Below are 27,703 nucleotides of genomic sequence, written 5' to 3'. Positions count from 1 at the left end.
CCCTGTCCCTCAAAACTGGGGTAATGCATTGGGTAAGTTAGGCGGCCACGAGGCCCCTGCGAGTGTGAGGCCTTAGACGACCGCCTAATTAAAGAGCCGCCTCTGAGTATCTGTAAGGTACAATGACAACCAATCTTTTTATGAAGTGACTAAACTCAAACCACACACACAAGAGAGATAGAATTCACAGAAGGACTTTCCAAATAAATTAAAAGAGACAATAAAAGGCACTTAAGGAGACCACCTGACATTGCCATTCATCACATTTGGGTTTTCGAGGGTCTGTTGGTTCCATACTAAACCTCCAGGCTGATGGAATCCATAAATCTAGTCATACATTAAGAGGAGTCCATCTTTATTTTTCTCCATGTGGTCCACATACATGGAGCTGTAGAACAAGCCAATGTTCTCGAAGCATCAAGCAACCATCCCGTCCAATTTCCGGAACACCATCCCGACTTTGTGTCCTTCCCTTGTAAAGTCCCTCCACGTGACAGCGAGGAACATGGCCCAACGTCCTGCGAGGATATACAATGGTTGGTGGTAACCATAGGGGGGTCTATGACCGGGCCAGCTGAAGAGTCGTCTCTAGTTTCTGTACTTGCTGCTTTCCTTGTGTGATCATCATCCGTATGGTGACCTGTAAAGGCAGAGAAAACATAGAGCCAGCTGAGAGGTCAAAGACATGGACTTCACAGAGAGGTCAAAGACATGGACTTCACAGAGAGGTCAAAGACATGGACTTCACAAAGAGGTCAAAGACATGGACTTCACAAAGAGGTCAAAGACACGGACTTCACAGAGAGGTCAAAGACACGGACTTCACAGAGAGGACACGGACTTCACAGAGAGGTCAAAGACACGGACTTCACAGAGAGGTCAAAGACACGGACTTCACAGAGAGGTCAAAGACACGGACTTCACAGAGAGGTCAAAGACACGGACTTCACAGAGAGGTCAAAGACACGGACTTCACAGAGAGGTCAAAGACACGGACTTCACAGAGAGGTCAAAGACACGGACTTCACAGAGAGGTCAAAGACACGGACTTCACAGAGAGGTCAAAGACACGGACTTCACAGAGAGGTCAAAGACACTGACTTCACAGAGAGGTCAAAGACACGGACTTCACAGAGAGGTCAAAGACACGGACTTCACAGAGAGGTCAAAGACACGGACTTCACAGAGAGGTCAAAGACACGGACTTCACAGAGAGGTCAAAGACACGGACTTCATAGAGAGGTCAAAGACACGGACTTCATTGAGAGGTCAAAGACACGGACTTCATTGAGAGGTCAAAGACACGGACTTCATTGAGAGGTCAAAGACACGGACTTCATTGAGAGGTCAAAGACACGGACTTCATTGAGAGGTCAAAGACACGGACTTCATTGAGAGGTCAAAGACATGGACTTCATTGAGAGGTCAAAGACACGGACTTCATTGAGAGGTCAAAGACACGGACTTCATAGAGAGGTCAAAGACACGGACTTCATTGAGAGGTCAAAGACACGGACTTCATTGAGAGGTCAAAGACACGGACTTCATTGAGAGGTCAAAGACACGGACTTCATTGAGAGGTCAAAGACATGGACTTCAAGAACATCTAAAGCCAAAGCTTTTCGTCTTTATTTTGGATGAAGAATCAAAACGGTCAACCACATGGCCTCCCGGAGGTTTTATCCCCTTCCCGACATTTTTTTTGTAGAGATGCACCAAAATTTCGGCCACCGAAACGTATGGCCGTTATCTGCATTTTGACGATAAGACAAAAGGGTGCCGATAACGGCGCAGAAAAATGCGCTGATGGTTTGTTGTTCATAGGTCATGCGACTTAAAAAAAAAACCACACACATCAAAAACGTAACACGGCGGCGTTTTCAATGCATTTCAATGGGGAGGTGCGCATTTGGTGCTTTTTTCTTTTTTTAACCACTTAAAGTGGAGGTTTCCCCTAAAAAAAAATTCTAACAATACATTGAGAAGACTGATTACACTGCGGGTAGGCTGGCTTTTTTTTTTTTTTCGTACATACCTCGTTATCGCCGTTTCATCCCTCGGCTTCCGGGTATGATTCTTGCTGAACCTAGTTGATTGACGTTCCTCCGACCGACACATACTTGACGTCACGACTTTCCGAAAGAAGCCCAACGTCGCTGCGCAGGTGCCAGATAGAGCTGACACTATACGGCGCCTGCGCAATGACATTCGGCTTCTGGCGGAAAGTTGTGACGTCAAGTATGTGTCGGTCGGAGGAACGTCAATCAACTAGGTTCAGCAAGAATCATACCCGGAAGCCGAGGGATGAAACGGCGATATCGAGGTATGTACGAAAAAAAAAAAAAAAAAAAGCCAGCCTACCCGCAGTGTAATCAGTCTTCTCAATGTATTGTTAGAATTTTTTTTTTTTTTAGGGGGAACCTCCACTTTAAGACCCGGACCTTTAGGCAGGTAAAGGACCCGGCCAGTTTTTGCAAATCGCATCGCTTTAACTGACAATTGCGCGGTCGTGTGACGTGGCTCCCAAACAAAATTGGCGTCCTTTTTCCCCACAAATAGAGCTTTCTTTTGGTGGTATTTGATCACCTCTGCAGCTTTTATTTTTTGCGCAATAAACAAAACAACCACAGGAATCCCTGTGGTTCCAGCATCGCACCCGTGTGAACCCAGCCTGAAAATCTTGCTTGATGCTTTTTTGGCCAGTTAACCACTTAAGGACCGCCTCCTGCAGATATACGTTGGCAGAATGGCACGGCTGGGCACAAGCACGTACCTGTACATCCTCTTTAAGTGCCCAGCCATGGGTCGGTCGCGCGCCCGCAACCCGCTCCGCAGCCGCGGGACCCGGTTGCCGCTGGAGTCCCGCGATCGGTCCCCGGAGCTGAAGGACGGGGAGAGCTGTGTGTAAACACGGCTTCCCCGTTCTTCACTGTGGCGCCGTCATCGATCGTGTGATCCCTGATATAGGGAAACACGATCAATGACGTCACACGTCCAGCCCCGCCCCCCTACAGTTAGAAACACACATGAGGTCACACTTAACCCCTTCAGCGCCTCCTTGTGGTTAACTCCCAAACTGCAATTGTAATTTTCACAGTAAACAATGCATTTTTATAGCATTTTTTGCTGTGAAAATGACAATGGTCAAAAAAAAATGTGTCAAAATTGTCCGATGTGTCCGCCATAATGTCGCAGTCACAAAAAAAAAAAAAAAAAAAAAAACGCTGATCGCCGCCATTAGTAGAAAAAAAAATAAAAAAAAAAGCAATAAAAATATCCCCTATTTTGTAAACGCAATAAATTTTGCGCAAACCAATCGATAAACGCTTATTGCGATTTTTTTTTACCAAAAATAGGTAGAAGAATACGTATCGGCCTAAACTGAGGAAAAACATTTTTTTTATATATATTTTTGGGGATATTTATTATTGCAAAAAGTAACAAAAAAATAGAATTTTTTTCAAAATTGTCGCTCTATTTTTGTTTATAGCGCAAAAAATAAAAACTACAGAGGTGATCAAATACCACCAAAAGAAAGCTCTATTTGTGGGAAAAAAAGGACGCCAATTTTGTTTGCACGACCATGCAATTGTCTGTTAAAGCGACGCAGTGCCGAATTGTAAAAACGCCTTGGGTTATTTAGCAGCATATTGGTCCGGGGCTTAAGTGGTTAAAGTGGAGTTTCCATCCCAATTTTTTTTTCCATTATTGTGCTCATTAGACCTAAAAAAGTAAAAAAAAATATGAATAAAAATATTTTTTTTTACTCACCTGGAAATGCCTGTTGCTATGCGGTCCCACGAAATCTGCCTTTGAATCCACCTAGGATTCTGACATCATCTCCCTCTAATGCTCCTGGGAAATGTGTGTCATCATTTCCCAGGATGCAGTGCGCTGTCCAATTATCACTCCCCATCCAAGACTTCCAGGAAGTAGGTGCCTGTAGGCTTCACAATGCCCACAAGCAAAATGGCAACGGTGTAGATATAGTTTTATAAAACTATCTTTTTTGAATATCAATGCGGATCGGCGGCGGATTGTAAAATAGTAAGTGACCGGATTTATATTATAAAAATGCAGGATGAAAGGACATACATTTAAAAAATGCTAATTGTGGTTGGAACTCCGCTTTAACAGCCTATCCAGGACGAGCCCCCACGGAGGAGCTGCTGGTTATTTCTGGGTGTCATGTTACCTCTATGGTGCACCCCCTGCCTCAGGGGGTGCACCATAGAGGTAACATGCCACCCAGAAATAACCAGCAGCTCCTCCGTGGGGGCTCGTCCTGGATAGGCTGTTAAAGTGGAGTGCCACCCAGAATCCTCCCGTCCCCCCTCCCCCTCACCTCATCAGTGGCCGTCTGATTCCTGCGGAACTCCCCTCGGGCCCACTCCTTCATATAGCGGCGGTCAGCGGGGTCCGGGATCTGCCGCACGCCTCGGAGGATCCTCCGGTACAGACCGAGGACCTGCTGCCTGAGGAGGAACTGAGGACACAGGTTTGGGGTTAGAGTCTCTGCAGATCCTAAAAGTTTACCTGTTCTGTCTGCAGGACATTGGACATGACATGGAAGTGGTTGGAAAGTTCTCGTATATCCAGGTCGCGGTATATCTAGTAGTTGGTCAAAGAAGTCTCTGCAACTCCAAACTGGTAACCGTTAAAAAAATATATAAACACCGCCTATGGAGATTTTTAGGTACCGTACTGCTGTGATTGGCTGCAGCTATCACACGGCTCTGCACCGTGTGATCACTGCGACCAATCACAGTGGCAAGCAACAACGTCAGGAATGGAAGCCATGGTTTACTATTGTGACTATTGGTCACAGCGATCACATGGCACCCAGGCCAATCACAGCAGCCCAGTATCCTGATGGGCAACCTGCTGTGACCACACAAAGCGTGCTTCTGGGAGGATGTGTGGGTACGTCGTCCTAGAATGGCGCTCGTCCTGCCCTTCAGGGACACAGCAGATCACTGATCGGGGTACTGGGCCACTGTAATTCGCCCGGGTGCCAAATGATCAACCACAGCGATCATGTGCCCGTTAGTAAACAATGGCTTTCATTCATGACACCACTGTGATTGGTAACAGTGATCACATGGTACTGGGTCAAGCAAAGGGGTGACTTATAATGAAGCTGAGCTTTGCAAAGCAGCGGGTATATCTTAATGCTGCAGAACATATACTTATCTATACTGTCCTCCCCTCCCCCACCCGTCCATCCTCTCCCAGTCAGCCACCCAGGAAGTCCCTGTACCCCCCATACTATGTATACAGCCCCCCATATACAGCAATGTGTCCCCTGTACCCCCCATACTATGTATACAGCCCCCATATACAGCAAAGTGTCCCCTCTACCCCCCATACTATGTATACAGCCCCCATATACAGCAATGTGTCCCCTGTACCCCCATACTATGTATACAGCCCCCATATACAGCAATGTGTCCCCTGTACCCCCCCATACTATGTATACAGCCCCCCATATACAGCAATGTGTCCCCTGTACCCCCCATACTATGTATACAGCCCCCCATATACAGCAATGTGTCCCCTGTACCCCCCATACTATGTATACAGCCCCCATATACAGCAATGTGTCCCCTGTACCCCCCATACTATGTATACAGACCCCCATATACAGCAATGTGTCCCCTGTACCCCCATACTATGTATACAGCCCCCATATACAGCAATGTGTCCCCTGTACCCCCCATACTATGTATACACCCCCCATATACAGCAATGTGTCCCCTGTACCCCCCATACTATGTATACAGCCCCCATATACAGCAAAGTGTCCCCTCTACCCCCCATACTATGTATACACCCCCCATATACAGCAATGTGTCCCCTGTACCCCCCATACTATGTATACAGCCCCCATATACAGCAATGTGTCCCCTGTACCCCCCATACTATGTATACAGCCCCCCATATACAGCAATGTGTCCCCTGTACCCCCCATACTATGTATACAGCCCCCCATATACAGCAATGTGTCCCCTGTACCCCCCATACTATGTATACAGCCCCCATATACAGCAATGTGTCCCCTGTACCCCCCCCATACTATGTATACAGCCCCCATATACAGCAATGTGTCCCCTGTACCCCCCCCCCATACTATGTATACAGCCCCCATATACAGCAATGTGTCCCCTGTACCCCCCATACTATGTATACAGCCCCCATATACAGCAATGTGTCCCCTGTACCCCCCATACTATGTATACAGCCCTCATATACAGCAATGTGTCCCCTGTACCCCCCATACTATGTATACAGCCCCCATATACAGCAATGTGTCCCCTGTACCCCCCCCATACTATGTATACAGCCCCCCATATACAGCAATGTGTCCCCTGTACCCCCCCATACTATGTATACAGCCCCCATATACAACAATGTGTCCCCTGTACCCCCATACTATGTATACAGCCCCCATATACAGCAATGTGTCCCCTGTACCCCCATACTATGTATACAGCCCCCATATACAGCAATGTGTCCCCTGTACCCCCATACTATGTATACAGCCCCCATATACAGCAATGTGTCCCCTGTACCCCCCATACTATGTATACAGCCCTCATATACAGCAATGTGTCCCCTGTACCCCCCCATACTATGTATACAGCCCCCATATACAGCAATGTGTCCCCTGTACCCCCTCATACTATGTATACAGCCCCCCATATACAGCAATGTGTCCCCTGTACCCCCATACTATGTATACACCCCCCATATACAGCAATGTGTCCCCTGTACCCCCCATACTATGTATACAGCCCCCCATATACAGCAATGTGTCCCCTGTACCCCCATACTATGTATACAGCCCCCATATACAGCAATGTGTCCCCTGTACCCCCCATACTATGTATACAGCCCCCATATACAGCAATGTGTCCCCTGCACCCCCCATACTATGTATACAGCCCCCCATATACAACAATGTGTCCCCTGCACCCCCCATACTATGTATACAGCCCCCCATATACAACAATGTGTCCCCTGTACCCCCCCATACTATGTATACAGCCCCCCATATACAGCAATGTGACCCCTGTACCCCCCATACTATGTATACAGCCCCCATATACAGCAATGTGTCCCCTGTACCCCCATACTATGTATACACCCCCATATACAGCAATGTGTCCCCTATACCCCCCATACTATGTATACAGCCCCCATATACAGCAATGTGTCCCCTGTACCCCCCCATACTATGTATACAGCCCCCATATACAGCAATGTGTCCCCTGTACCCCCCATACTATGTATACAGCCCCCATATACAGCAAAGTGTCCCCTCTACCCCCCATACTATGTATACACCCCCCATATACAGCAATGTGTCCCCTGTACCCCCCCATACTATGTATACATCCCCCCATATACAGCAATGTGTCCCCTGTACCCCCCATACCATGTATACAGCCCCCATATACAGCAATGTGTCCCCTGCACCCCCATACTATGTATACAACCCCCCATATACAGCAATGTGTCCCCTGCACCCCCCATACTATGTATACAGCCCCCATATACAGCAAAGTGTCCCCTCTACCCCCCATACTATGTATACACCCCCCATATACAGCAATGTGTCCCCTGTACCCCCCCATACTATGTATACAACCCCCATATACAGCAATGTGTCCCCTGTACCCCCCATACTATGTATACAGCCCCCCATATACAGCAATGTGTCCCCTGTACCCCCCATACTATGTATACAGCCCCCCATATACAGCAATGTGTCCCCTGTACCCCCCATACTATGTATACAGCCCCCCCATATACAGCAATGTGTCCCCTGTACCCCCATACTATGTATACAGCCCCCCATATACAGCAATGTGTCCCCTGTACCCCCCATACTATGTATACAGCCCCCCATATACAGCAATGTGTCCCCTGTACCCCCCATACTATGTATACAGCCCCCATATACAGCAATGTGTCCCCTGTACCCCCCCCATACTATGTATACAGCCCCCATATACAGCAATGTGTCCCCTGTACCCCCCATACTATGTATACAGCCCCCATATACAGCAATGTGTCCCCTGTATCCCCCATACTATGTATACAGCCCCCATATACAGCAATGTGTCCCCTGTACCCCCCATACTATGTATACAGCCCCCATATACAGCAATGTGTCCCCTGTACCCCCCATACTATGTATACAGCCCCCCATATACAGCAATGTGTCCCCTGTACCCCCCATACTATGTATACAGCCCCCATATACAGCAATGTGTCCCCTGTACCCCCATACTATGTATACAGCCCCCATATACAGCAATGTGTCCCCTGTACCCCCCCATACTATGTATACAGCCCCCATATACAGCAATGTGTCCCCTGTACCCCCCCCATACTATGTATACAGCCCCCCATATACAGCAATGTGTCCCCTGTACCCCCCATACTATGTATACAGCCCCCCCATATACAGCAATGTGTCCCCTGTACCCCCCATACTATGTATACAGCCCCCATATACAGCAATGTGTCCCCTGTACCCCCTCATACTATGTATACAGCCCCCATATACAGCAATGTGTCCCCTGTACCCCCCATACTATGTATACAGCCCCCATATACAGCAATGTGTCCCCTGCACCCCCCATACTATGTATACAGCCCCCCATATACAACAATGTGTCCCCTGTACCCCCCCATACTATGTATACAGCCCCCCATATACAGCAATGTGACCCCTGTACCCCCCATACTATGTATACAGCCCCCATATACAGCAATGTGTCCCCTGTACCCCCCCATACTATGTATACAGCCCCCCATATACAGCAATGTGTCCCCTGTACCCCCCCCATACTATGTATACAGCCCCCCATATACAGCAATGTGTCCCCTGTACCCCCCCATACTATGTATACAGCCCCCCATATACAGCAATGTGTCCCCTGTACCCCCCATACTATGTATACACCCCCCCATATACAGCAATGTGTCCCCTGTACCCCCATACTATGTATACAGCCCCCATATACAGCAATGTGTCCCCTGTACCCCCCATACTATGTATACAGCCCCCATATACAGCAATGTGTCCCCTGTACCCCCCATACTATGTATACAGCCCCCCATATACAGCAATGTGTCCCCTGTACCCCCCATACTATGTATACAGCCCCCATATACAGCAATGTGTCCCCTGTACCCCCCATACTATGTATACAGACCCCCATATACAGCAATGTGTCCCCTGTACCCCCCATACTATGTATACAGACCCCCATATACAGCAATGTGTCCCCTGTACCCCCCCATACTATGTATACAGCCCCCATATACAGCAATGTGTCCCCTGTACCCCCCATACTATGTATACAGCCCCCATATACAGCAATGTGTCCCCTGTACCCCCCATACTATGTATACAGCCCCCATATACAGCAATGTGTCCCCTGTACCCCCCCATACTATGTATACAACCCCCATATACAGCAATGTGTCCCCTGTACCCCCCCCATACTATGTATACAGCCCCCATATACAGCAATGTGTCCCCTGTACCCCCCCCATACTATGTATACAGCCCCCCATATACAGCAATGTGTCCCCTGTACCCCCCCATACTATGTATACAGCCCCCCATATACAGCAATGTGTCCCCTGTACCCCCCCCATACTATGTATACAGCCCCCCATATACAGCAATGTGTCCCCTGTACCCCCCCATACTATGTATACAGCCCCCATATACAGCAATGTGTCCCCTGTACCCCCCATACTATGTATACAGCCCCCATATACAGCAATGTGTCCCCTGTACCCCCCATACTATGTATACAGCCCCCCATATACAGCAATGTGTCCCCTGTACCCCCCCATACTATGTATACAGCCCCCATATACAGCAATGTGTCCCCAGTACCCCCCCATACTATGTATACAGCCCCCATATACAGCAATGTGTCACCTATACCCCCCATACTATGTATACAGCCCCCATATACAGCAATGTGTCCCCTGCACCCCCCATACTATGTATACAGCCCCCCATATACAGCAATGTGTCCCCAGTACCCCCCCATACTATGTATACAGCCCCCCATATACAGCAATGTGTCCCCTGTACCCCCCATACTATGTATACAGCCCCCATATACAGCAATGTGTCCCCTGTACCCCCCCCATACTATGTATACAGCCCCCCATATACAGCAATGTGTCCCCTGTACCCCCCATACTATGTATACAGCCCCCCATATACAGCAATGTGTCCCCTGTACCCCCCATACTATGTATACAGCCCCCATATACAGCAATGTGTCCCCTGTACCCCCCATACTGTGTATACAGCCCCCATATACAGCAATGTGTCCCCTGTACCCCCATACTATGTATACAGCCCCCCCATATACAGCAATGTGTCCCCTGTACCCCCCATACTATGTATACAGCCCCCCATATACAGCAATGTGTCCCCTGTACCCCCCATACTATGTATACAGCCCCCATATACAGCAATGTGTCCCCTGTACCCCCCATACTATGTATACAGCCCCCCCATATACAGCAATGTGTCCCCTGTACCCCCCATACTATGTATACAGCCCCCCCATATACAGCAATGTGTCCCCTGTACCCCCCATACTATGTATACAGCTCCCCATATACAGCAATGTGTCCCCTGTACCCCCCCCATACTATGTATACAGCCCCCCATATACAGCAATGTGTCCCCTGTACACCCCATACTCTGTATACAGCCCCCCATATACAGCAATGTGTCCCCTGTACCCCCCCCATACTATGTATACAGCAATGTGTCCCCTGTACCCCCCATACTATGTATACAGCTCCCCATATACAGCAATGTGTCCCCTGTACCCCCCCATACTATGTATACAGCCCCCCATATACAGCAATGTGTCCCCTGTACACCCCATACTCTGTATACAGCCCCCCATATACAGCAATGTGTCCCCTGTACCCCCCCCCATACTATGTATACAGCCCCCATATACAGCAATGTGTCCCCTGTACCCCCCCCCCATACTATGTATACAGCCACCCATATACAGCAATGTGTCCCCTGTACCCCCCATACTATGTATACAGCCCCCCATATACAGCAATGTGTCCCCTGTACCCCCCCATACTATGTATACAGCCCCATATACAGCAATGTGTCCCCTGTACCCCCATACTATGTATACAGCCCCCATATACAGCAATGTGTCCCCTGTACCCCCCCATACTATGTATACAGCCCCCATATACAGCAATGTGTCCCCTGTACACCCCCATACTCTGTATACAGCCCCCCCCATATACAGCAATGTGTCCCCTGTCCCCCCCCCCATACTATGTATACAGCCCCCATATACAGCAATGTGTCCCCTGTACCCCCCATACTATGTATACAGCCCCCCCCATATACAGCAATGTGTCCCCTGTACCCCCCCCATACTATGTATACAGCCCCCCATATACAGCAATGTGTCCCCTGTACCCCCCATACTATGTATACAGCCCCCCATATACAGCAATGTGTCCCCTGTACCCCCCATACTATGTATACAGCCCCCCATATACAGCAATGTGTCACCTGTACCCCCCCCCCCATACTATGTATACAGCCCCCATATACAGCAATGTGTCCCCTGTACCCCCCCATACTATGTATACAGCCCCCCATATACAGCAATGTGTCACCTGTACCCCCCCATACTATGTATACAGCCCCCCATATACAGCAATGTGTCACCTGTACCCCCCATACTATGTATACAGCCCCCCATATACAGCAATGTGTCCCCTGTACCCCCCCATACTATGTATACAACCCCCATATACAGCAATGTGTCCCCTGCACCCCCCATACTATGTATACAGCCCCCATATACAGCAATGTGTCCCCTGTACCCCCCATACTATGTATACAGCCCCCATATACAGCAATGTGTCACCTGTACCCCCCCCATACTATGTATACAGCCCCCATATACAGCAATGTGTCCCCTGTACCCCCCATACTATGTATACAGCCCCCATATACAGCAATGTGTCCCCTGTACCCCCCATACTATGTATACAGCCCCCCCATATACAGCAATGTGTCCCCTGTACACCCCCATACTATGTATACAGCCCCCCCATATACAGCAATGTGTCCCCTGTACACCCCCATACTATGTATACAGCCCCCCCATATACAGCAATGTGTCCCCTGTACCCCCCCCATACTATGTATACAGCCCCCCATATACAGCAATGTGTCCCCTGTACCCCCCCATACTATGTATACAGCCCCCATATACAGCAATGTGTCCCCTGTACCCCCCATACTATGTATACAGCCCCCCATATACAGCAATGTGTCACCTGTACCCCCATACTATGTATACAGCCCCCATATACAGCAATGTGTCCCCTGTACCCCCCCCATACTATGTATACAGCCCCCCATATACAGCAATGTGTCCCCTGTACCCCCCCATACTATGTATACAGCCCCCCATATACAGCAATGTGTCCCCTGTACCCCCCATACTATGTATACAGCCCCCATATACAGCAATGTGTCCCCTGTACCCCCCCATACTATGTATACAGCCCCCCCATATACAGCAATGTGTCACCTGTACCCCCCATACTATGTATACAGCCCCCATATACAGCAAAGTGTCCCCTCTACCCCCCCATACTATGTATACAGCCCCCCCATATACAGCAATGTGTCACCTGTACCCCCCCATACTATGTATACAGCCCCCCATATACAGCAATGTGTCCCCTGTACCCCCCATACTATGTATACAGCCCCCCATATACAGCAATGTGTCCCCTGTACCCCCCCATACTATGTATACAGCCCCCATATACAGCAATGTGTCCCCTGTACCCCCCATACTATGTATACAGCCCCCATATACAGCAAAGTGTCCCCTCTACCCCCCATACTATGTATACACCCCCCATATACAGCAATGTGTCCCCTGTACCCCCCATACTATGTATACAGCCCCCATATACAGCAATGTGTCCCCTGTACCCCCCCATACTATGTATACAGCCCCCATATACAGCAATGTGTCCCCTGTACCCCCCATACTATGTATACAGCCCCCCATATACAGCAATGTGTCCCCTGTACCCCCCCATACTATGTATACAGCCCCCCATATACAGCAATGTGTCCCCTGTACCCCCCCATACTATGTATACAGCCCCCCATATACAGCAATGTGTCCCCTGTACCCCCCATACTATGTATACAGCCCCCATATACAGCAATGTGTCCCCTGTACACCCCCATACTATGTATACAGCCCCCATATACAGCAATGTGTCCCCTGTACCCCCCCCATACTATGTATACAGCCCCCCATATACAGCAATGTGTCCCCTGTACCCCCCATACTATGTATACAGCCCCCCATATACAGCAATGTGTCCCCTGTACCCCCCCATACTATGTATACACCCCCCATATACAGCAATGTGTCCCCTGTACCCCCCATACTATGTATACACCCCCCATATACAGCAATGTGTCCCCTGTACCCCCCATACTATGTATACAGCCCCCATATACAGCAAAGTGTCCCCTCTACCCCCCATACTATGTATACACCCCCCATATACAGCAATGTGTCCCCTGTACCCCCCATACTATGTATACAGCCCCCATATACAGCAATGTGTCCCCTGTACCCCCCATACTATGTATACAGCCCCCATATACAGCAATGTGTCCCCTGTACCCCCCATACTATGTATACAGCCCCCCATATACAGCAATGTGTCCCCTGTACCCCCCCATACTATGTATACAGCCCCCATATACAGCAATGTGTCCCCTGTACCCCCCCATACTATGTATACAGCCCCCATATACAGCAATGTGTCCCCTGTACCCCCCCCCATACTATGTATACAGCCCCCATATACAGCAATGTGTCCCCTGTACCCCCCATACTATGTATACAGCCCCCATATACAGCAATGTGTCCCCTGTACCCCCCATACTATGTATACAGCCCTCATATACAGCAATGTGTCCCCTGTACCCCCCATACTATGTATACAGCCCCCATATACAGCAATGTGTCCCCTGTACCCCCCATACTATGTATACAGCCCCCATATACAGCAATGTGTCCCCTGTACCCCCCCCCATACTATGTATACAGCCCCCATATACAGCAATGTGTCCCCTGTACCCCCCCCCCTACTATGTATACAGCCCCCATATACAGCAATGTGTCCCCTGTACCCCCCATACTATGTATACAGCCCCCATATACAGCAAAGTGTCCCCTCTACCCCCCATACTATGTATACAGCCCTCATATACAGCAATGTGTCCCCTGTACCCCCCCATACTATGTATACAGCCCCCATATACAGCAATGTGTCCCCTGTACCCCCCCATACTATGTATACAGCCCCCCATATACAGCAATGTGTCCCCTGTACCCCCATACTATGTATACAGCCCCCCATATACAGCAATGTGTCCCCTGTACACCCCCATACTATGTATACAGCCCCCCATATACAGCAATGTGTCCCCTGTACCCCCCATACTATGTATACAACCCCCATATACAGCAATGTGTCCCCTGTACCCCCCCCCATACTATGTATACATCCCCCCATATACAGCAATGTGTCCCCTGTACCCCCCCCCATACTATGTATACAGCCCCCATATACAGCAATGTGTCCCCTGTACCCCCTCATACTATGTATACAGCCCCCATATACAGCAATGTGTCCCCTGTACCCCCCATACTATGTATACACCCCCCATATACAGCAATGTGTCCCCTGTACCCCCCATACTATGTATACAGCCCCCATATACAGCAATGTGTCCCCTGCACCCCCCATACTATGTATACAGCCCCCCATATACAACAATGTGTCCCCTGCACCCCCCATACTATGTATACAGCCCCCCATATACAACAATGTGTCCCCTGTACCCCCCCATACTATGTATACAGCCCCCCATATACAGCAATGTGACCCCTGCACCCCCCCCCCATACTATGTATACAGCCCCCATATACAGCAATGTGTCCCCTGTACCCCCCATACTATGTATACAGCCCCCCATATACAGCAATGTGTCCCCTGTACCCCCCCATACTATGTATACAGCCCCCCATATACAGCAATGTGTCCCCTGTACCCCCCCATACTATGTATACAGCCCCCATATACAGCAATGTGACCCCTGTACCCCCCATACTATGTATACAGCCCCCATATACAGCAATGTGTCCCCTATACCCCCCCATACTATGTATACAGCCCCCATATACAGCAATGTGTCCCCTGTACCCCCATACTATGTATACACCCCCATATACAGCAATGTGTCCCCCTGTACCCCCCATACTATGTATACAGCCCCCATATACAGCAATGTGTCCCCTGTACCCCCCCATACTATGTATACAGCCCCCATATACAGCAATGTGTCCCCTATACCCCCCAATACTATGTATACAGCCCCCATATACAGCAATGTGTCCCCTATACCCCCCATACTATGTATACAGCCCCCATATACAGCAATGTGTCCCCTGTACCCCCCCATACTATGTATACAGCCCCCATATACAGCAATGTGTCCCCTGTACCCCCCATACTATGTATACAGCCCCCATATACAGCAAAGTGTCCCCTCTACCCCCCATACTATGTATACACCCCCCATATACAGCAATGTGTCCCCTGTACCCCCCCATACTATGTATACAGCCCCCATATACAGCAATGTGTCCCCTGTACCCCCCCATACTATGTATACAGCCCCCCATATACAGCAATGTGTCCCCTGTACCCCCCATACTATGTATACAGCCCCCATATACAGCAATGTGTCCCCTGTACCCCCCATACTATGTATACAGCCCCCCATATACAGCAATGTGTCCCCTGTACCCCCCATACTATGTATACAACCCCCATATACAGCAATGTGTCCCCTGTACCCCCCCCCCATACTATGTATACATCCCCCCATATACAGCAATGTGTCCCCTGTACCCCCTCATACTATGTATACAGCCCCCATATACAGCAATGTGACCCCTGCACCCCCCCCCATACTATGTATACAGCCCCCATATACAGCAATGTGTCCCCTGTACCCCCCATACTATGTATACAGCCCCCATATACAGCAAAGTGTCCCCTCTACCCCCCATACTATGTATACACCCCCCATATACAGCAATGTGTCCCCTGTACCCCCCCCATACTATGTATACAACCCCCATATACAGCAATGTGTCCCCTGTACCCCCCATACTATGTATACAGCCCCCCATATACAGCAATGTGTCCCCTGTACCCCCCATACTATGTATACAGCCCCCCATATACAGCAATGTGTCCCCTGTACCCCCCATACTATGTATACAGCCCCCCATATACAGCAATGTGTCCCCTGTACCCCCATACTATGTATACAGCCCCCCATATACAGCAATGTGTCCCCTGTACCCCCCATACTATGTATACAGCCCCCCATATACAGCAATGTGTCCCCTGTACCCCCCATACTATGTATACAGCCCCCATATACAGCAATGTGTCCCCTGTACCCCCCCATACTATGTATACAGCCCCCATATACAGCAATGTGTCCCCTGTACCCCCATACTATGTATACAGCCCCCATATACAGCAATGTGTCCCCTGTACCCCCCATACTATGTATACAACCCCCATATACAGCAATGTGTCCCCTGTACCCCCCATACTATGTATACAGCCCCCATATACAGCAATGTGTCCCCTGTACCCCCCCCATACTATGTATACAGCCCCCATATACAGCAATGTGTCCCCTGTACCCCCCCATACTATGTATACAGCCCCCATATACAGCAATGTGTCCCCTGTACCCCCCCATACTATGTATACAGCCCCCATATACAGCAATGTGTCCCCTGTACCCCCCATACTATGTATACAACCCCCATATACAGCAATGTGTCCCCTGTACCCCCCCATACTATGTATACAGCCCCCATATACAGCAATGTGTCCCCTGTACCCCCCCCCATACTATGTATACAGCCCCCCATATACAGCAATGTGTCCCCTGTACCCCCCCATACTATGTATACAGCCCCCCCATATACAGCAATGTGTCCCCTGTACCCCCCATACTATGTATACAGCCCCCATATACAGCAATGTGTCCCCTGTACCCCCCATACTATGTATACAACCCCCATATACAGCAATGTGTCCCCTGTACCCCCCATACTATGTATACAGCCCCCATATACAGCAATGTGTCCCCTGTACCCCCCATACTATGTATACAGCCCCCATATACAGCAATGTGTCCCCTGTACCCCCCATACTATGTATACAGCCCCCCATATACAGCAATGTGTCCCCTGTACCCCCCCATACTATGTATACAGCCCCCCATATACAGCAATGTGTCCCCTGTACCCCCCATACTATGTATACAGCCCCCATATACAGCAATGTGTCCCCTGTACCCCCCATACTATGTATACAGACCCCCATATACAGCAATGTGTCCCCTGTACCCCCCATACTATGTATACAGACCCCCATATACAGCAATGTGTCCCCTGTACCCCCCATACTATGTATACAGACCCCCATATACAGCAATGTGTCCCCTGTACCCCCCATACTATGTATACAGACCCCCATATACAGCAATGTGTCCCCTGTACCCCCCCATACTATGTATACAGCCCCCATATACAGCAATGTGTCCCCTGTACCCCCCATACTATGTATACAGCCCCCATATACAGCAATGTGTCCCCTGTACCCCCCATACTATGTATACAGCCCCCATATACAGCAATGTGTCCCCTGTACCCCCCCATACTATGTATACAACCCCCATATACAGCAATGTGTCCCCTGTACCCCCCCATACTATGTATACAGCCCCCATATACAGCAATGTGTCCCCTGTACCCCCCCATACTATGTATACAGCCCCCCATATACAGCAATGTGTCCCCTGTACCCCCCCATACTATGTATACAGCCCCCATATACAGCAATGTGTCCCCTGTACCCCCCCATACTATGTATACAGCCCCCCATATACAGCAATGTGTCCCCTGTACCCCCCCATACTATGTATACAGCCCCCATATACAGCAATGTGTCCCCTGTACCCCCCCATACTATGTATACAACCCCCATATACAGCAATGTGTCCCCTGTACCCCCCCCCATACTATGTATACAGCCCCCATATACAGCAATGTGTCCCCTGTACCCCCCCATACTATGTATACAGCCCCCCATATACAGCAATGTGTCCCCTGTACCCCCCCATACTATGTATACAGCCCCCCATATACAGCAATGTGTCCCCTGTACCCCCCCATACTATGTATACAGCCCCCCATATACAGCAATGTGTCCCCTGTACCCCCCCATACTATGTATACAGCCCCCATATACAGCAATGTGTCCCCTGTACCCCCCATACTATGTATACAGCCCCCATATACAGCAATGTGTCCCCTGTACCCCCCATACTATGTATACAGCCCCCCATATACAGCAATGTGTCCCCTGTACCCCCCCATACTATGTATACAGCCCCCATATACAGCAATGTGTCCCCAGTACCCCCCATACTATGTATACAGCCCCCATATACAGCAATGTGTCACCTATACCCCCCATACTATGTATACAGCCCCCATATACAGCAATGTGTCCCCTGCACCCCCCATACTATGTATACAGCCCCCCATATACAGCAATGTGTCCCCAGTACCCCCCCATACTATGTATACAGCCCCCCATATACAGCAATGTGTCCCCTGTACCCCCCATACTATGTATACAGCCCCCATATACAGCAATGTGTCCCCTGTACCCCCCCCATACTATGTATACAGCCCCCCATATACAGCAATGTGTCCCCTGTACCCCCCATACTATGTATACAGCCCCCCATATACAGCAATGTGTCCCCTGTACCCCCCATACTATGTATACAGCCCCTATATACAGCAATGTGTCCCCTGTACCCCCCATACTGTGTATACAGCCCCCATATACAGCAATGTGTCCCCTGTACCCCCATACTATGTATACAGCCCCCCCATATACAGCAATGTGTCCCCTGTACCCCCCATACTATGTATACAGCCCCCATATACAGCAATGTGTCCCCTGTACCCCCCATACTATGTATACAGCCCCCCCATATACAGCAATGTGTCCCCTGTACCCCCCATACTATGTATACAGCTCCCCATATACAGCAATGTGTCCCCTGTACCCCCCCATACTATGTATACAGCCCCCCATATACAGCAATGTGTCCCCTGTACCCCCCATACTATGTATACAGCCCCCCATATACAGCAATGTGTCCCCTGTACCCCCCCCATACTATGTATACAGCCCCATATACAGCAATGTGTCCCCTGTACCCCCATACTATGTATACAGCCCCCATATACAGCAATGTGTCCCCTGTACCCCCCATACTATGTATACAGCCCCCATATACAGCAATGTGTCCCCTGTACACCCCCATACTCTGTATACAGCCCCCCCCATATACAGCAATGTGTCCCCTGTACCCCCCCCCATACTATGTATACAGCCCCCATATACAGCAATGTGTCCCCTGTACCCCCCATACTATGTATACAGCCCCCCCATATACAGCAATGTGTCCCCTGTACCCCCCCCCCCATACTATTTATACAGCCCCCCATATACAGCAATGTGTCCCCTGTACCCCCCATACTATGTATACAGCCCCCCATATACAGCAATGTGTCCCCTGTACCCCCCATACTATGTATACAGCCCCCCATATACAGCAATGTGTCCCCTGTACCCCCCAATACTATGTATACAGCCCCCCATATACAGCAATGTGTCACCTGTACCCCCCATACTATGTATACAGCCCCCCATATACAGCAATGTGTCACCTGTACCCCCCCATACTATGTATACAGCCCCCCATATACAGCAATGTGTCCCCTGTACCCCCCCATACTATGTATACAACCCCCATATACAGCAATGTGTCCCCTGCACCCCCCATACTATGTATACAGCCCCCATATACAGCAATGTGTCCCCTGTACCCCCCATACTATGTATAGAGCCCCCATATACAGCAATGTGTCACCTGTACCCCCCCATACTATGTATACAGCCCCCATATACAGCAATGTGTCCCCTGTACCCCCCATACTATGTATACAGCCCCCCATATACAGCAATGTGTCCCCTGTACCCCCCATACTATGTATACAGCCCCCCCATATACAGCAATGTGTCCCCTGTACACCCCCATACTATGTATACAGCCCCCCCATATACAGCAATGTGTCCCCTGTACCCCCCCCATACTATGTATACAGCCCCCCATATACAGCAATGTGTCCCCTGTACCCCCATACTATGTATACAGCCCCCATATACAGCAATGTGTCCCCTGTACCCCCCATACTATGTATACAGCCCCCATATACAGCAATGTGTCCCCTGTACCCCCCATACTATGTATACAGCCCCCCATATACAGCAATGTGTCCCCTGTACCCCCCATACTATGTATACAGCCCCCATATACAGCAATGTGTCCCCTGTACCCCCCATACTATGTATACAGCCCCCCATATACAGCAATGTGTCCCCTGTACCCCCCATACTATGTATACAGCCCCCCATATACAGCAATGTGTCCCCTGTACCCCCCATACTATGTATACAGCCCCCATATACAGCAATGTGTCCCCTGTACCCCCCATACTATGTATACAGCCCCCATATACAGCAATGTGTCCCCTGTACCCCCCCCATACTATGTATACAGCCCCCCATATACAGCAATGTGTCCCCTGTACCCCCCATACTATGTATACAGCCCCCCATATACAGCAATGTGTCCCCTGTACCCCCCATACTATGTATACAGACCCCCATATACAGCAATGTGTCCCCTGTACCCCCCATACTATGTATACAGACCCCCATATACAGCAATGTGTCCCCTGTACCCCCCCATACTATGTATACAGCCCCCCATATACAGCAATGTGTCCCCTGTACCCCCCCATACTATGTATACAGCCCCCCCATATACAGCAATGTGTCACCTGTACCCCCCATACTATGTATACAGCCCCCCATATACAGCAATGTGTCCCCTGTACCCCCCCATACTGTGTATACAGCCCCCCCATATACAGCAATGTGTCCCCTGTACCCCCCATACTATGTATACACCCCCATATACAGCAATGTGTCACCTGTACCCCCCATACTATGTATACAGCCCCCATATACAGCAATGTGTCCCCTGTACCCCCCCATACTATGTATACAGCCCCCCATATACAGCAATGTGTCCCCTGTACCCCCATACTATGTATACAGCCCCCCATATACAGCAATGTGTCCCCTGTACCCCCCCCATACTATGTATACACCCCCCATATACAGCAATGTGTCCCCTGTACCCCCCCATACTATGTATACAGCCCCCATATACAGCAATGTGTCCCCTGTACCCCCCATACTATGTATACAGCCCCCCCATATACAGCAATGTGTCCCCTGTACCCCCCCATACTATGTATACAGCCCCCATATACAGCAATGTGTCCCCTGTACCCCCCCATACTATGTATACAGCCCCCCATATACAGCAATGTGTCCCCTGTACCCCCCATACTATGTATACAGCCCCATATACAGCAATGTGTCCCCTGTACCCCCCCATACTATGTATACAGCCCCCATATACAGCAATGTGTCCCCTGTACCCCCCATACTATGTATACAGCCCCCCATATACAGCAATGTGTCCCCTGTACCCCCCATACTATGTATACAGCCCCCATATACAGCAATGTGTCCCCTGTACCCCCCCATACTATGTATACAGCCCCCATATACAGCAATGTGTCCCCTGTACCCCCCATACTATGTATACAGCAATGTGTCCCCTGTACCCCCCCATACTATGTATACAGCCCCCATATACAGCAATGTGTCCCCTGTACACCCCCATACTATGTATACAGCCCCCATATACAGCAATGTGTCACCTATACCCCCCATACTATGTATACAGCCCCCATATACAGCAATGTGTCCCCTGTACCCCCATACTATGTATACAGCCCCATATACAGCAATGTGTCCCCTGTACCCCCATACTATGTATACAGCCCCCCATATACAGCAATGTGTCCCCTGCACCCCCCATACTATGTATACAGCCCCCCATATACAGCAATGTGTCCCCAGTACCCCCCCATACTATGTATACAGCCCCCCATATACAGCAATGTGTCCCCTGTACCCCCCATACTATGTATACAGCCCCCATATACAGCAATGTGTCCCCTGTACCCCCCCCATACTATGTATACAGCCCCCCATATACAGCAATGTGTCCCCTGTACCCCCCATACTATGTATACAGCCCCCCATATACAGCAATGTGTCCCCTGTACCCCCCATACTATGTATACAGCCCCTATATACAGCAATGTGTCCCCTGTACCCCCCATACTGTGTATACAGCCCCCATATACAGCAATGTGTCCCCTGTACCCCCATACTATGTATACAGCCCCCCCATATACAGCAATGTGTCCCCTGTACCCCCCATACTATGTATACAGCCCCCATATACAGCAATGTGTCCCCTGTACCCCCCATACTATGTATACAGCCCCCCCATATACAGCAATGTGTCCCCTGTACCCCCCATACTATGTATACAGCTCCCCATATACAGCAATGTGTCCCCTGTACCCCCCCATACTATGTATACAGCCCCCCATATACAGCAATGTGTCCCCTGTACCCCCCATACTATGTATACAGCCCCCCATATACAGCAATGTGTCCCCTGTACCCCCCCCATACTATGTATACAGCCCCATATACAGCAATGTGTCCCCTGTACCCCCCATACTATGTATACAGCCCCCATATACAGCAATGTGTCCCCTGTACCCCCCATACTATGTATACAGCCCCCATATACAGCAATGTGTCCCCTGTACACCCCCATACTCTGTATACAGCCCCCCCCATATACAGCAATGTGTCCCCTGTACCCCCCCCCATACTATGTATACAGCCCCCATATACAGCAATGTGTCCCCTGTACCCCCCATACTATGTATACAGCCCCCCCCATATACAGCAATGTGTCCCCTGTACCCCCCCCCCATACTATTTATACAGCCCCCCATATACAGCAATGTGTCCCCTGTACCCCCCATACTATGTATACAGCCCCCCATATACAGCAATGTGTCCCCTGTACCCCCCATACTATGTATACAGCCCCCCATATACAGCAATGTGTCCCCTGTACCCCCCCATACTATGTATACAGCCCCCCATATACAGCAATGTGTCACCTGTACCCCCCATACTATGTATACAGCCCCCCATATACAGCAATGTGTCACCTGTACCCCCCCATACTATGTATACAGCCCCCCATATACAGCAATGTGTCCCCTGTACCCCCCATACTATGTATACAACCCCCATATACAGCAATGTGTCCCCTGCACCCCCCATACTATGTATACAGCCCCCATATACAGCAATGTGTCCCCTGTACCCCCCATACTATGTATAGAGCCCCCATATACAGCAATGTGTCACCTGTACCCCCCCCATACTATGTATACAGCCCCCATATACAGCAATGTGTCCCCTGTACCCCCCATACTATGTATACAGCCCCCATATACAGCAATGTGTCCCCTGTACCCCCCATACTATGTATACAGCCCCCCCATATACAGCAATGTGTCCCCTGTACACCCCCATACTATGTATACAGCCCCCCCATATACAGCAATGTGTCCCCTGTACCCCCCCCATACTATGTATACAGCCCCCCATATACAGCAATGTGTCCCCTGTACCCCCATACTATGTATACAGCCCCCATATACAGCAATGTGTCCCCTGTACCCCCCCCATACTATGTATACAGCCCCCCATATACAGCAATGTGTCCCCTGTACCCCCCATACTATGTATACAGCCCCCCATATACAGCAATGTGTCCCCTGTACCCCCCATACTATGTATACAGACCCCCATATACAGCAATGTGTCCCCTGTACCCCCCATACTATGTATACAGACCCCCATATACAGCAATGTGTCCCCTGTACCCCCCCATACTATGTATACAGCCCCCCATATACAGCAATGTGTCCCCTGTACCCCCCCATACTATGTATACAGCCCCCCCATATACAGCAATGTGTCACCTGTACCCCCCATACTATGTATACAGCCCCCCATATACAGCAATGTGTCACCTGTACCCCCCATACTATGTATACAGCCCCCCATATACAGCAATGTGTCCCCTGTACCCCCCCCATACTGTGTATACAGCCCCCCCATATACAGCAATGTGTCCCCTGTACCCCCCATACTATGTATACACCCCCATATACAGCAATGTGTCACCTGTACCCCCCATACTATGTATACAGCCCCCATATACAGCAATGTGTCCCCTGTACCCCCCCATACTATGTATACAGCCCCCCATATACAGCAATGTGTCCCCTGTACCCCCATACTATGTATACAGCCCCCATATACAGCAATGTGTCCCCTGTACCCCCCCCATACTATGTATACACCCCCCATATACAGCAATGTGTCCCCTGTACCCCCCCATACTATGTATACAGCCCCCATATACAGCAATGTGTCCCCTGTACCCCCCATACTATGTATACAGCCCCCCATATACAGCAATGTGTCCCCTGTACCCCCCATACTATGTATACAGCCCCCCATATACAGCAATGTGTCACCTGTACCCCCCCCCCCCCATACTATGTATACAGCCCCCATATACAGCAATGTGTCCCCTGTACCCCCCATACTATGTATACAGCCCCATATACAGCAATGTGTCCCCTGTACCCCCCCATACTATGTATACAGCCCCCCATATACAGCAATGTGTCCCCTGTACCCCCCATACTATGTATACAGCCCCCCATATACAGCAATGTGTCCCCTGTACCCCCCCATACTATGTATACAGCCCCCATATACAGCAATGTGTCCCCTGTACCCCCCCCATACTATGTATACAGCCCCCATATACAGCAATGTGTCCCCTGTACCCCCCATACTATGTATACAGCAATGTGTCCCCTGTACCCCCCATACTATGTATACAGCCCCCATATACAGCAATGTGTCCCCTGTACACCCCCATACTATGTATACAGCCCCCATATACAGCAATGTGTCACCTATACCCCCCCATACTATGTATACAGCCCCCATATACAGCAATGTGTCCCCTGTACCCCCATACTATGTATACAGCCCCATATACAGCAATGTGTCCCCTGTACCCCCATACTATGTATACAGCCCCCCATATACAGCAATGTGTCCCCTGTACCCCCCCCATACTATGTATACAGCCCCCCCATATACAGCAATGTGTCCCCTGTACCCCCCATACTCTGTATACAGCCCCCATATACAGCAATGTGTCCCCTGTACCCCCATACTATGTATACAGCCCCCATATACAGCAATGTGTCCCCTGTACCCCCCATACTATGTATACAGCCCCCCATATACAGCAATGTGTCCCCTGTACCCCCCATACTATGTATACAGACCCCCATATACAGCAATGTGTCCCCTGTACCCCCCATACTATGTATACAGCCCCCATATACAGCAATGTGTCCCCTGTACCCCCCATACTATGTATACAGCCCCCCATATACAGCAATGTGTCCCCTGTACCCCCCCATACTATGTATACAGCCCCCCATATACAGCAATGTGTCCCCTGTACCCCCCATACTATGTATACAGCCCCCCATATACAGCAATGTGTCCCCTGTACCACCCATACTATGTATACAGCCCCCATATACAGCAATGTGTCCCCTGTACCCCCCCATACTATGTATACAGCCCCCATATACAGCAATGTGTCCCCTGTACCCCCCCATACTATGTATACAGCCCCCATATACAGCAATGTGTCCCCTGTACACCCCCCCCCATACTATGTATACAGCCCCCATATACAGCAATGTGTCCCCTGTACCCCCCCCATACTATGTATACAGCCCCCATATACAGCAATGTGTCCCCTGTACCCCCATACTATGTATACAGCCCCCATATACAGCAATGTGTCCCCTGTACCCCCATACTATGTATACAGCCCCCCATATACAGCAATGTGTCCCCTGTACCCCCCATACTATGTATACAGACCCCCATATACAGCAATGTGTCCCCTGTACCCCCCATACTATGTATACAGACCCCCATATACAGCAATGTGTCCCCTGTACCCCCCATACTATGTATACACCCCCCATATACAGCAATGTGTCCCCTGTACCCCCCCATACTATGTATACAGCCCCCCATATACAGCAATGTGTCCCCTGTACCCCCCCATACTATGTATACAGCCCCCCATATACAGCAATGTGTCCCCTGTACCCCCCATACTATGTATACAGACCCCCATATACAGCAATGTGTCCCCTGTACCCCCCATACTATGTATACAGCCCCCCCATATACAGCAATGTGTCCCCTGTACCCCCCCATACTATGTATACAGCCCCCCATATACAGCAATGTGTCCCCTGTACCCCCCATACTATGTATACAGCCCCCATATACAGCAATGTGTCCCCTGTACCCCCCATACTATGTATACAGCCCCCCATATACAGCAATGTGTCCCCTGTACCCCCCCATACTATGTATACAGCCCCCCATATACAGCAATGTGTCCCCTGTACCCCCCCATACTATGTATACAGCCCCCCATATACAGCAATGTGTCCCCTGTACCCCCCCATACTATGTATACAGCCCCCATATACAGCAATGTGTCACCTGTCTGAGGCTGAAAGCGGCTGGAGGAAGTCTGGAGGACATTCTTCTCGGTAACGACCAGTTCACAACTTCACATCCTTCAGATTCACCCACCAGTGATGTCACCGGAAACATGTGACCCGGAAGCAGGAAATAGGAGACTGCAAGCAGAGCTGAGAGAGCATACGACCTCACCCTGAAGGTCTCTCTCTCCTTCTCTGTCCATCTTCTTTTATATTATATCCTCTCTGTATACCTGTATCTCTCTCTCTGTATACCCCTCGCTCTCTCTGTATACCCCCCTCCCTCTCTTTCTGTATACCCCTCGCTCTCTCTGTATACCCCCTCCCTCTCTTTCTGTATACCCCTCGCTCTCTCTGTATACCCCTCGCTCTCTCTCTGTATACCCCTCGCTCTCTCTGTATACCCCCCTCCCTCTCTTTCTGTATACCCCTCGCTCTCTCTGTATACCCCCCCCTCTCTTTCTGTATACCCCTCGCTCTCTCTCTCTGTATACCCCTCCCTCTCTTTCTGTATACCCCTCGCTCTCTCTGTATACCCCCCCTCTCTTTCTGTATACCCCTCGCTCTCTCTGTATACCCCTCCCTCTCTTTCTGTATACCCCTCGCTCTCTCTGTATACCCCTCCCTCTCTTTCTGTATACCCCTCGCTCTCTCTGTATACCCCCCCTCTCTTTCTGTATACCCCTCGCTCTCTCTGTATACCCCTCGCTCTCTCTGTATCCCCCCCTCCCTCT

The 27,703-nt window shown here is 49.9% G+C and overlaps 1 protein-coding gene across 1 annotated transcript; it reads right to left on the bottom strand.

The window, feature by feature from the left end:
* Window positions 1–178: 178 nt before the first annotated feature.
* LYRM2 (LYR motif containing 2) lies at window positions 179–27,067 on the bottom strand. The gene is made up of 3 exons (XM_040335731.1): window positions 26,968–27,067; window positions 4,346–4,486; window positions 179–640 (listed from the first exon to the last, which is right to left on the bottom strand). The coding sequence occupies exons 1-3, from the start codon at window positions 27,007–27,009 to the stop codon at window positions 560–562; spliced, it is 264 nt and encodes an 87-aa protein (XP_040191665.1). The 5' UTR covers window positions 27,010–27,067; the 3' UTR covers window positions 179–559.
* Window positions 27,068–27,703: the final 636 nt, after the last annotated feature.

Source organism: Rana temporaria, chromosome 1 (genome assembly GCF_905171775.1).
Source record: "Rana temporaria chromosome 1, aRanTem1.1, whole genome shotgun sequence".
NCBI classification, from domain to species: Eukaryota; Metazoa; Chordata; class Amphibia; order Anura; family Ranidae; genus Rana; species Rana temporaria.
Note: the sequence above shows the minus strand (reverse complement) of the source record. Positions and strands in the feature narration are given on the sequence as shown.